General features: G+C 44.2%; 1 protein-coding gene across 2 annotated transcripts; it reads right to left on the bottom strand.

Moving 5' to 3' along the window:
* Positions 1 to 6,962: 6,962 nt before the first annotated feature.
* Positions 6,963 to 11,255, bottom strand: LOC123080544 (uncharacterized). 2 transcript variants are annotated; one of them, XM_044503472.1, is made up of 3 exons: positions 10,733 to 11,255; positions 8,724 to 8,800; positions 6,963 to 7,757 (listed from the first exon to the last, which is right to left on the bottom strand). In XM_044503472.1, the coding sequence occupies exons 1-2, from the start codon at positions 11,230 to 11,232 to the stop codon at positions 8,791 to 8,793; spliced, it is 510 nt and encodes a 169-aa protein (XP_044359407.1). In that variant the 5' UTR covers positions 11,233 to 11,255; the 3' UTR covers positions 6,963 to 7,757; positions 8,724 to 8,790. The 2 variants fall into 2 exon arrangements, with proteins under 2 accessions (XP_044359407.1, XP_044359408.1); XM_044503473.1 differs by having other exon boundaries at positions 6,966 to 7,361.
* Positions 11,256 to 13,129: the final 1,874 nt, after the last annotated feature.

Below are 13,129 nucleotides of genomic sequence, written 5' to 3'. Positions count from 1 at the left end.
GAGGTCCTCTTAGCAGTGGCGTGAGTTGCATTTGAGTTTGCCTCATCAGCAAGGTTATAAATGTTTTCCCCCATAATTCCGTTAATTAGCGTGCAACTCTTTTCATCTTAATTAGCCCCAGATTTAGAAGATTAATTGGATTTTTGTTGCTTCGATCATGTCTGTCCTTTTCTTTTTTCAAAAAAGATTCAGATTGTTATAAAAGTTAACTAAAATACAAAGCATCTCAAACATAATAAAAAATTATCGAGGTCTCTGACCACCGAACGACCCCTGCCGGAGTCGGCTTGACCTTGTCGATGATAGCTGGTAAGTTTTCGTGCATGTGTCGCTAAGTGATGAAACTAAATCCGGCACATCTCGGGCAAGGGTTCCCAAACTAAGAGTCTAGAGACAATGGTAGCGAGGACACAATTTTTACCCAGGTTCAGACTCTTCGAATGAGATAAAACCCTAAGTATAAAACCCTAAGTCTTGCTTGTGTTTTATTGCTTTTGGATGGAGTACACTAATGTTGTTGTCCGTCTCCTATGATCTCTACCCTTCTGTTTATATAGATATTGGGGGGTCTAGGGTTACATCCTAGCGTCTATGTACAAGCGGAACGAGTTGTAGACGATTTCTAGCATCTTGGAGTATACGACAAGTCTTCGGAAACCTTCCTTTCATACACCATGGGCTGCTCGATGTGGCCCACTCCCGAACCAACATGGGGATCCTCAACCCGCCCCATCTGGTTAAGAGACAGTTTGGTCAGAGGCCCCCTAGCCGGGAGACCATCAGTAGCCCCTAAACCGGTTTTCAAGTCTAGACGCACCTCGGATCTTCCGAGCAGATCTTCGTCTTCGGTCGTCGGTCTTGAAGACTGATTCAATGAATTTGTCCTCCAAAGTCAAGTCTTGATCACTGGATCATATCCGAGGTCCCCAAGACCACCTCAGTTTCCATTAAGCATCTCATCATTTTTGTGAAGCATCGCATATCGAAGATTCTCCAACACAGGCGTTCCTTAGTCGCGAAGTATTCTCGCGCTCGGCTCATGAAGATGGTCATCCCATCCATGGGCCCACGTGGCCATAAGGCGTGGGTGTCTTGACTATCAACATGGTGTGAAGACATAGAGCATAACTGGTTTGGTGCCAAAAATTGGCATTGCCAATGTTTGACATTGTACCAAATTAGCTACTAATTGATTGGTTATCAAGTTGTCTCGCGTATCTCACATAAGTTGCCAATATTTGCCAAGTATTGGTATTGCCAATATTTGGCAATGCCAACATTTGGCTGGCCAAATATTGGTAGCAAACCAATCATGCTCATAGGCCAAGGCCCCGCCGTCGTCATGTCCCGTCAAAAAAGAGATCGTGCGCCTCGATACATACAATAATTATCAATCGCCCCGTCTATTCGCGTGTGCGTTTGACACATGACGCATGGGAAATGGGAGATATGTTTCCACACGGCATGATAACCTTGTTGTCTTTTCGTGCTTCGCCCCACCTATAAAAGGCCAGAGGCGATGAGGAGGAGAGTTCTACGCTCCCATTACTCTCAATCTTCATCTTCCTGCTCGAGCTCTTATGCCCAAACTTTTCTCACACGCCCGAGCCAAAGTCACTGCCTTTTCCTCCCCCTCGCCTGACTATTCCCGGAGAGGGGAAACAGAGTAGATGGAGAAGTCCTCGAACGCCGATGGGGAGCCTCTGGTTGCTTCCAGACAATGGGGAAGTGGAGATCTTCCACGGTGATGCGGCATCAGCTAGGCAGGCTATCTTCAACTGGATACCTATCAGCACTGGAGCTTTTCTCTCCGCCCGTTATGCTCTTGTCGCCAGGGACGTCGGCTTATGTTCCACGAGGGTGCCCAAACCCCGTGACGGCGAGTGGGTATGTTTTGTTTCTCACCTCCTTGCGGTCTCAGTTTTCCAATCCATCCCTTTCTCTGGCGCTTGCTTCACTTCTACGACATGCAATTCCACCACCTTGCCCCTAACACGATTCTACACATAACCTGCTTCGTTACCTTCTATGAAGCATTCTTGTGCTTCCGGGCAAGCTTTGAGTTGTGGTGCAAATTCTTCACCGTGAAGCTCCAAAGCAATGGCGCAATGGCATGTGAGTGCGGTGACGGCGAGATCAACAAGATCCAGGGCATCGTCTACCTACAGAGGTCGTTCATCAGGACTATCAAGAACTGGCAGGAGGAGTGGTTTTACATCTCGGATATGCTACTGGAGAATCCTCCTCGGGACGGGATAGTCACTCCCTTCGATCTGACGCCTTCCTCCAAGCTTAATTCCTGGAAGCCGAGGAACAACACCTCGAATGATTTCAGGGAGGTGGAGAAGGTGGCCCGCTGGGTCGAGGAGGAGCTGACTCTGGATCAGATGATGCACGTGGCTCTCAGCCATGGCATCCAGCCCCTTCAGGCCTGAGCACATCCAATGTGGATGTTTAGTGGGGTGGAGGACCCCGCTCGGGCTATCCGAAGTCATTTCTACGGGGGTAAGTCTATGCAGGAGATGCTCTCGCTGCTCTTCTGAGGCAAGGCCTCCAACTTCCCGGCGGTAAGTCTATGCAGGACATGTTTCTTTCTTTTTTTGCGAGAATATAGCGACATGTTTCATGAAGCGGGGAATAGGAGCTCCCTTGCGAAGCCACCAAGGATTTTTCGAATCCAATTTATAAAACCTATCAAATATTGTACCTTTATGTGTTTGAAAACTATCCAGATATGACCCATTTAAAAATATTGTATTTTTATCTCAAATTGCTTTTGTGCAATGACATGACCATTTATATCATGTGTAAAAAGAGAAAATAATACAACCAAAACACACTGCCTGCACCCCTGCAATCCACTGTTTCAGCTTCTCCAACGCCCCAGATACACTGCCAAGAATCTAGTCATCATAAGAGAGAAACGGAAATGTACATGATGGCCCGAATGCTGAGATCGACTTCATTACTTGCAGGTGTGACGCCACCCTAGAAGTAATGGAAATCGCAACTGTTGTTCTGAGAGAGAAGCACCGCTACGAACCCGTTCTTCGCCCTTGCCATCATCTGAAAAAGGTTTTTGGCAAGCAACTATGATCAATAGGTAGAAATTTCGGATGGAATGGCGAGCATCAACTGAGGCTGCATATGACAGACCTCCTTCCGTATGAAAGAAGTTTGAACTTGGTACTCCCTCTAACTCGAATTAATTGACGCACTATGAGGTTGCATCAATTAATCCGGATCGGAGGGAGTATGTAATTTCCCTGTGAAAATTTTGGAACAATGGCAGTCTGCAAAAATATGAATGTATGATCTTGTGTGTATGAGCTACTAAAGGCCTCAGGATGTAACACGAGTACAGATCCATGAGGACTGAACTCAAGTGTCTTGAGAACTTCTCCAATCTGACGTGTGAAGGAGGCATGTGCAATGACCAATCAGTGAATTGAGGATTTATTACTGTAGTATTTGCATGTGATGTACACATTGATGATTTAATATGGTACGTGGAACTGTGGAAGCGCAGGTAAGATGTAGTGTCATTGTTGATCAAATCATGAGCTAGTCTGTTTATTTTTCTCATAAATGACGATTAATGATGAGGTACCCAATACAGTTCTCATTTTTTGATATTTTAACCCAAATTTCTATAAATTCGGGCAAACTTTCAATTCAAATACTTGTTAAACTGAAGTGACATTTCTGGTCATTTGGCGAATTGAAAACCAAGAATAAACTAGACTTAGAACAGTCAGTGGTGCCCAAAATATTTCCGTAACCTCTATAGGAGCCAGGGGCAAATATGATCATCCTTCACTTGATCATTGGTTCTGAGACCCTAGAAATGCCAACATTATAAAAGACAGACAAATTTTACCTCCGACAGGATAATTTAGTAAATTGATTGATTTTGCGGAAATCCATTTGGGCTCCCAGGTGCACGTGCTCCTGCATGCGAAAATTATTTTTGAAATGTCAAAAATCCCAACAAGAATTCTATGTGTTCATAGTCACATTCAAATACTATCTACAAAATTTTAGGCAAAAAGGTTAAGCATTTTGGCCTCTGCAAAAAAAAATTGAACACGAAATGTTACCCTCAATTGTCATCCCAAATTTGTTTTTTCACCGGCGAAACACCGCTGCTCTGTTCCGTATGAAAAATGTCAAGCATGCTTGCAACACTAACACGAACATCCACAAAAAAGTTAGAATTTTTTAAAATCATTTACTATTTGTTTTCTGGTTACTGTTCACGTCGGAGCATGTGCTCCCCCGCATCCATGACCTACACATACGTATTCACACGATTGGTAAGCTAACTTCAAACAGCTTTCTGAGCAAGACGACTAGTTACCAGAATAAACATAACTTTCAGTTACGCTTCGGCATTGGTGATTTTCCTGAAATTTCCAAGGTGCCAGCGCTATGCTTGATGGAGCATAGTCAACAGACTTGGGAGCTGCTGTAGATAAGTACTCTGATGATGACCATGACAAGTAAGGAGGAAAGCAGTAATTTTTTTAAGAGATGAGAGCACTGACTTTAGGAGGTGAGGAAGCATTGCTAGTCACTAGAAGCAAGGAGGTAATACTCAGCTTACATTTTATTGAAAAAGGCTTTCGTCCCGCTTTATAAATAAAGCAAACCGTTCATGCCAATCTAAAATGAACTGACCCTATCTATCTACTACCCCTATAAAAGGAAGAGAGGGCGGAGAACCATATCATCTCAACCATCCATCAGCAAAATCCAATGGCCCTTAATTCTTCGGTGTTTAACGCTGCAAACCACGCATTAAGCACTGCAATCCATCGATCGCTAATCTGCCCCGCAGTAAAAAAAAAAAAACCGGTTGGCCCGCACGACCGCACGACCTCCTCCTCCTCCCGCGTCGTTCGCCTCCCGCACGACCTCCTCCTCCTCCCGCGCCGTTCGCCTACCGCAGCCGCGCCCTTCGCCGCCGCCTCGCCGCAGGAGCCGCCACGGGTAGCCCGCCGCCGGGGCCGCGGGGGAGCCGCCGCGCCCTTCGCTGCGGGTCGCCGCCGCCGGAGCCGCAGCTTGGCCTCCGCCACGCCGCCATGCCGCTCAACTCATGCAAGTAAGTTTCTTTTACACTTCCAACCAAAGGGCAGGGGATTTTGTTCAGGGTATTTCCTATTGCTGAATTATATAGGGGATTTTGTTCATGCCTTAAGGTTATATAATCCTACGTTAGGGTTCTGCGCAGGGGATTTTGTTCATGCATGACTCACTGTACAATAGGAATTGTTGAGAATTCATAAACAATAAAAGTTTTCTGCTTGGGTCACAATTACTCAAATATCAGCCTTTTTAAATGTTTAGTTATTTAATTGATCAAAAACCTACATGTAGTACTTTCTGGAGCAGCCTCCCCTTATACAATTATGACCTTCTATTGGTAGACAATGTTCCAGAGCTGCCGGTATGAGCTTCATGTATTCTGCTGATTCATAAGAGGTTCACCTGGTGCATGATGAGGACCTTGGAATGCTAGCACGGGAATTTCTACGCCATGGAGTATATAATCTGAAATATAATATAACGAGAAGGAAATGCATCTTGTTAAGTTTCCTCCACATTGGAGTTTGAGTTAAAAAAACCACATTGTAGTTTGAATTAAAAAAAAAACCCACATGTTTCGTTGTTTCAAGAGTTTGAATCATGGGCTGTGAGCAAGCAATATATTTTGAAATGAAAGGTAGATCTATTTTGACTCAATCTCATCCCGCCGCTAACTCGTTCGCTTCGCAGGCAACTCCTCAGCCGTCACCGTTTCTCCCACGGAAGACTAGGCCAAGGACCTCGATCCGTGGCGAGCATCGAGGTGCTGTCATCGTTGTTCGGTGTGGAAGGAGTGTGGTCTGCAGTTCTGTACAGGACCATCCACCACTCTGTTGATGTTGCCCTCTCCTCGCATGGCCGCCGACCAAGGTGAGGTCCATCTCCTGAACATTCCTCCATCGGGTCTGCGCAGCTACTCGAGGATGCATCCCCGCAGTTGCCGTCGGCGTCAATCTTGGAGGGAGCCATCCCTCTTGGCCCTCATCTGCCTCACCCTCGCGGCCCGCGGCCTGCGTCCCTGCGGTCCTCTGGTCCTGCTCACTGGCCCCACGTCTTCCCTTGAGACGAGATGAACCGCGCCTGCCTAGGGTTTTTGCCACCATTGGAGAGAGGCGGGGAACAGAACCAGAGCGAGATGGTAGTGTGCTGGCCTTTCGGTCTGTTTCTCAATTTGATCTCTACTCGAGCAGTGTTTGTTAACTGCGTGGGTGTGGCTGACGCTCTGCTGATGATTTGGCAGGCCGATAGGCTACTTGGGAAACTCCACGTCATGGGCGGCAGGGCCATGGTACAGCCGTAAAGGCCTATGCCAAACCATCGTCAGTGAGTGCTTCCTCTGCCCCTATGTAAACTTTTGTTGGCTGCTTCCCCTGAAAATGTGATTCCATGGTAGTAAAGTATTTGTTTGTCGCTTGTTGCTACGAAGGATAACTATAGTGGGAGAATTTTGCAACTCTTCCTAGATCTGAATATCTAGCTTACAATTGTCGTATGCAAAAGATGCTTCTTTTACTCCTTTTGAAAACTGTGGTGGTGAAATGATGGTAATAGGATCTATTTTAGGCTTGATGGGCATAGTCAGAAAGTTTGTTATCTTCCACTTTACTTGTGTGAAAATGAGTCAGAAAGTTTGTTATTTTGAAAACTGTTAAACTGAAAATGAGTGAAGCCAGAAAGTTTGTTATCTTCCACTTTACTTGTGTATGTTCTTGCCATGTATGATTATCATTTTGTATTGAAGGATGTACACTGATGATTCATTTAGCAGCCTTAATAATCATTTGATTAAATGATTCAAAACTCAATTCATCTTTGCTCCGTTAGGCCCACGAAGCCATGATGCTCAACGAAATCCTTTCCCATGAGCTAGCAGCTTATTTTTTCTCTTCATCTTCAAAATACAGTACATGGTTGTCCAAAAGTGTTGCTTCTTGCAGGTATGAAGAAGTAACTCTACCAGAGAACATCATGGATATGGAGATGGAGCACCCATGCTTTTCATAGATACAAATACTGATACTGTCAGGTTCCGGGGAAGGTAATCATTGTCAGTGTGCAATCTGGAAGTTCAAACTGTGATTAAATACATAGTAAGGGCTGCTACGTCATAGTTACTATGACTGACCACATGTATTGTCTTTCCTGTCTCCTAGCTTCTGTCTGAACTGCTTGCACTCATCTTGACAAGGATTTGGATGGACGGTATGTCAATGTCAACCTAGATGATGATAACTTCTTCTGCACCGAGCATCGTCATCAAGGTATTTTTGTTCCTGCACACAGAAATTAAAATGTGTAGTGATGGATGAAAATGGGACCTAAATTAAAATGTTATTAGCTTGAAAGATACTTCTATGCACAAATAGTTTCTACCGGCGACCTCCATAAGTGAAGCACAAACCTTGGTTAATACGATAATAAACTATTGGCTGACGGAAACCAATAGCTGGGATTTGTTGGAACCAGAAACTTCAACTTGTAATGTACTTTCACCATCAACTACTAAGCCATTGATTGTTTAGTATTTATGCCTGAGCATTAGGTTTGTGTAGATTATATCGTTAGGTATAATTTTGGCTTACAAACATGCTTTGAACTGAGATGTGTGCATCTGCCTGCAGCTCCAAGATCCATATAGCAGACATGTTAGAAGAAATAAGATCGACCTTCTGCAGAAAAGAAAATGAATTGTGCTAAGTTGCAATGATGTTGATGGGAGAAATTATTCATGACAAGTATCTCAAATATCCCAAATGTTAGTGTAATTACAAGTTTTTCTTAGACTGTTGTGTTACATGTCTTTAATGTGATATGTTGAGATATCGCAATTGTGGGTTGCCATATTTTCACGTGGAAGTTTATCTGGCGAAGCTCTGTGCTTCATGTATGCGAGCTTTCCACCAGTATTAGTTGTATGTATATTCAAGTGTTGCACCAAGTATTATGCTCTATTGCATTTACCCAACTGACAAGAACTTTATGTTGGGTATTGTCAATGCAATGCTCTGTCCTGATCAATCAACTTGAATCAATACCTGGTGCAAACAAAATTATTTCTGTGTATTTTAATTCTCTCGTATGTTTGTAATATTAGTGGAGACGTGCATTTGCACGTGCAAGCTTACTAGTATCAGTAGTAGCAGCAATGATGTATGAAGTGGATAAGCATGGGAGAGTGCAATTTTTTGAACTGAAACTGTAAGGAGAAGTGTAAATTTCTGACTGGTTCAGCTCTGATGAAAGGGGTGGTAGATGACGGAGGTAGCAGTGAGATTTTGGAGTAGAGAAAAACAAAGAAGATGGCAAGGATTCATGAAGAAAAGTTAACTATGGTGCACATATATTAGTTAAGGGGAAATGCTCCAGGTTCTTCTAAGAATCAAGGTACAACTTGCACCTCAACAAATACCACAGTTTGCCACATTTTATCATCGGCTGGAACAAAACGCAAAATTTTGCATGCAAGTCCTGGTGAGCCTCGGCTGTTCGCGGTCCAGTTTCGCCTAGCTCAATCCAAGGGCAAGCACCCGCGCGAGAGAGAGAAGTTCTAGATGTGCACACACGCCTTGATGCAGAAGAAACATCGTGGCAGACGCAAAACAGAGTATGCATGCATAATCATCTTTGGAGCTCACCTTATGATAACTGGATTACCTTCAGGCAGTGGAGAAATCTGTTCACAACCTCTGGTCTGGCATCACCTCACATTACCCTGTATAAACAAGAGGAAGATCGATCACGTGAGGTGCACATGAAGTGAGCCTACATGTGAAGCAAATAGGTGAGCTTTCAACTTGCTTCTACAACGGCATTGCCCACATAACTCAGTTATTGGCTGCCCTCTGCTTGAGACAAGGCAATTTTGTTTTCAGTTATTGGCAATCGAAATGGTCTAGTTGAAAATGTGGAACCTGTGCCTGGCTTACAGATGAAAATGAACATGGCTCATGGATGGCAACTATGCAGCACCTCAAGAGAAGCACAATGTGGAACCTGTGCCTGGCTAAGACCATGAACAAGTTGCAGAGGCTGGGGCAATCCCCTTTTCGAAAAGAATTTTTCTTTTTTTTTTTACCATGAACAAGTTTTACTTGAGATAAAATGGTTTGCACCTAAAGTGAAATGATGAAGAAAATTCTAAACAAGGCGACAAAAGGACATGGAAACACCAATTCGATATATGCCACTTCCAACTTCGCGTATGTGGAAAATACAACTATGAAGAAAATTTAAGAAAAAATGCCACTGCCAACACTTGGAAACTGTGAATTAACCCTTCTTTGCGGTGGCATTTTTTGCATACACGAAGTTCACAGTGGCATATAGAAGTTAACCCTTTAATTTGAGGAGCAGTGCTCAGGCTTTTCTAAGAGTCAGTGCAGCTTGCAAGTTAAAGTGGAGAACAATCTGGACACATTTGACCATCACAAAAACAAAACAAAGAGGCAGGAAACACATATGCATTGCTAAATATTGATTATTAAGGGGGCAACAAGATAATCTCTCAGAAAACGAAGACCTAGATAAAATGGGAAACAGAGACACAAGGCAGGCAGATTGCTAACTGGTAGTGAGTACTAAGAAGACTCCTAGAAGGCTGCATAAAAAAACCAAATTCAATTCTCCAGTTGAAGGTGACATGGGGCAGAAAAAGTTGGCACATATTTCAAACACACCAAAATGTTTTGGTAATTTTGGTACCGACACTCACAATAATTCATTAATTCTGAAAAGAGTACCGACACAAGCATAGATTTCATACAACTATGTAACAGCCAGAGATTCTCAACTAGAATTTTATATGCATCAACAACGAAGCTAGTAGACTCACAGCGGATCCGATTCATACATAATATAGCTCATGAGGATACAAACATGTAGGACATTATGAAGCATCAGCTCAACCAACAGCCTTCAGATAAAAGGAAAATCGTTCACAACATAACCCTCTAGTGTTGGAAAGAAGGCATGCGGAACAAGAGTTTGTTTGAGCTGAAGCCTAGTAGGACCGACGCCTTTGCGATGTAAACTGGCAACCAACTTGCCATTCATGTCGACCTGCAGTAGCCACCCAGCAAATCTGAGCAGCACAAACAACTCGCCATCCCTAGGTACGACTAGCACATTCCAAAAATCTTCATGACTCCCACACTGTGCCCTGATCTCCATAACCGGCATTTCAATCTGGCACTTGAAGGTCCAGACCTCTCTTTCATAGTCCTGCTGCAACACCCAGATATCAATGACTGTCCCTTCCATGTTAAAGATGGACATGCCGAGCATGCCATCCATCTCAAACAGCTCATGGCAGCCAGGAACAACGGCACCGCACAATAACCGGAACGACTCAGTTGTGGTGTCGAACACGATTATCTTGTTGCTTTCGCTCTCATGCTGCCATAGGTACCAATATAGGCTACCACGGAAAAGCAAAGATGTGGCGTTGAAGTTCAGTTCCCCGACGCCCACCCACCCGATGTTCCTCGGCGGCTGGCTGGACCCCAGTGCAAAGACGTAGCAGTCAACTTGACTGGTCAGAGTTGACTTCCGGCAAGGGTACGTGAGTAGTCTATACTCCCCTGTAGGGGGGTAAGGGTACATTGCCAAGAACGGTTTGTCAGAAAGCAGCGGAAGGGGAGCATACTGACGAGTCACCGGGTTGCAGATAGCGAATTGCGCGCTGCCTCCGGAGACGACGAGGAGGCCGTCACAGGAGGCCTCCAGAAAGAGGTGGGAGGCTTGAGCAAGTCGCGCGGCGGACTGGATCTGCTCGGCGGCGGGGAGCCCTGCCCGGTGATCGAAGGGGATGATGTCCAGGCACTCGGCCTCGTCCTCGTCGTCGCTGAGCTTGTAGCAGTAGAGGATGGGGAGGGTTGGCTGGCGGGCGTGGTGGGCGAGGAGGAAGCCCCGTGTGTAGGTGGCGCTGCGCCAGCCGCGGCAGACGGCGCGGCAGCGGAGGAGGGATTTGGGGGGCAGGCGGACGAGGATCTCCCAGATGAAGATCTCATCCGGGAGGCCGCGGTGGGGAGGCGTCGCTCCTGCTCTTGCGGCCTCCGCCATGGCCGCCGGCCAAGATCTCGTCCTGGTTCTCGAGCAGCTTGGAGTGGCGGCGGCTGGTGGGAGGAGTGAAGTGGTAGTGGGCATAGCGAGCACGGGTCGTGGTTCTTGTCTTGACCGAACTCTTTGTTAGTCCAGCCAGAAATCAATCCATTTCAGCCCAGAGCTACACGCATTCCGGTAATGGGCCGCCATGTAAACGTTCCCGGACCTTCCTCCTGGTTGGTTTTGGGAAGGTTCCAGAATGTTGCACGCCCTATTATTTATATCTTTTCTGTGTTTCCAATTTTTTATTTTAGTTTTTTATATATTTCTATTTTTCCCCTTTGCTCAAATTCTCTAAAAATAAATCATTTAAAAATCAAACCCATGAACATTCTCAAATTCGTATTTTTTAATTCATAACATTTTTTCAAATTCGTAAATATTTTTACAAATTTGTGAATACTTTTTATAGAAATTGAGTATTTTTAAAATCCACGAACATTTTTTAAGTTCATTATTTTTCAAAACATCCTGAATATTTTAAAAAATTACGAACATTATTCGAAATTCTTGATTTTTTTTAAACTTCCTGAAAAACATTATTTCACCAATTTAACAAAATTTAAAAATCCATTAACCGATTTGTTTCTCGAGCCAGAAGAGCAGCAGTAGCAAAAGCGAGCGAAAAACGAGCTAAGAGCGCCCAGCCAGCAAGTAACCGAGCAACCAGCCGGCAAGGGGACGAGCACTAATGCGCCGCAGCTCGCGAGTCTGCATGAGCGTCATAGCGTCATGTTTCAGCATAAAGCGGGGAATAGAAGCTCCCTTGCGGAGCTACCAGAGAGGATTTTTGGAATGCACTTTATAAAACCGTGCACGTGGATATTGGTTATAAGTTTGCTCATGTACATTTTTGTGCAATAATATGAGCATTTAAATCATGTGTAAAAAGAGAAAATAATATGACCAAAACACCCCCACGTGCACCCTGAAATATATTGTTTCAGCTTCTCCAGCACCCCAGAACACTGTCAACAATCTAGTCATCTCAACAGCGAGACGGAAATGTACAGGATGAAAAACACGATGGCCCGGATGTTGCGAATACGGAGATCAACTTCCATTATGTCCAGGTCTGGCGAAAGTAATGGAGGTGGCAACGGTTTGTTCTAAGTTCCCGCAAAAAAAGAAAAAAAATATTTGTTCTAAGAGAGAACATACCCGTTCTGCGCTTCTTGCCATCATCTGAAAAAGGTTTTTGTAAGCAATTACGGTTAACGGGTTGAAATTGTCGATGGAGATGCTCATAGAGATAGGGTGTGCGTGCGTGCGTGCATTTATAGGGATGAGTATATGTGCGTGTATATGAGCATTTGCTATTGCACTGTGTTAAAAAGGGTAGAAACTGTGGATGGAATGACGTGCATCAAGCAAGGCTGCGTGCGGCAGATCTCCTTCGGTAAAAAAAACAGAAGTTTGTAATTTCCATGTGAAAAATTTGAAGGATGCCTGCAAAGCTACGAACGCGTGGTATTTGTTTATAAGTTGTAACACAAGTACAGATCCATGAGGACTGCACAAAGTAAGTGACGTGAGGACTTCTTCTCCAATCTGAGGTGTGAACGAGGCATGAGCAATGACCAATCAGTGAATTGAGAATTTATTTGTTTGTTTCATTTTATTTTTGCAATTTCGCCTTTTTGCATGTGATGCACGTGGAAGTGCAGGTAAGATGCAGTGTCATTATAGTTCAAACCATGAGCTGGTCTGATTATTTTTCATGTAAGTATCGATTAATGATGAGGTACCAACATGATTCTCATTTTTGCTGTTTTTCAATCCAAATTTCTATAAATTAAGTCAAAATTTTGAATTTCAAATACTTGTTGGATTTCAGTCAAACTGAAATGAAATTTCCAGCCATTTGGCAAATTGGAAACCAAAAATAAACTTAACTTCAAAAATTCAGTGGTGCCCAAAAAAATTCCGAAACCCCTGT

The sequence above is a fragment of the Triticum aestivum genome, chromosome 3D (genome assembly GCF_018294505.1).
Source record: "Triticum aestivum cultivar Chinese Spring chromosome 3D, IWGSC CS RefSeq v2.1, whole genome shotgun sequence".
Classification (NCBI taxonomy): Eukaryota; Viridiplantae; Streptophyta; class Magnoliopsida; order Poales; family Poaceae; genus Triticum; species Triticum aestivum.
The sequence above is the reverse complement of the archived record's forward strand: the minus strand, read 5'-3'. Positions and strand labels throughout refer to the sequence as shown.

What these genes read in the sequence shown, in the direction of transcription:
- LOC123080544 (XM_044503472.1), bottom strand. Translation starts at nt 11,232, where the DNA reads ATGCCCACTACCACTTCACTCCTCCCACCAGCCGCCGCCACTCCAAGC.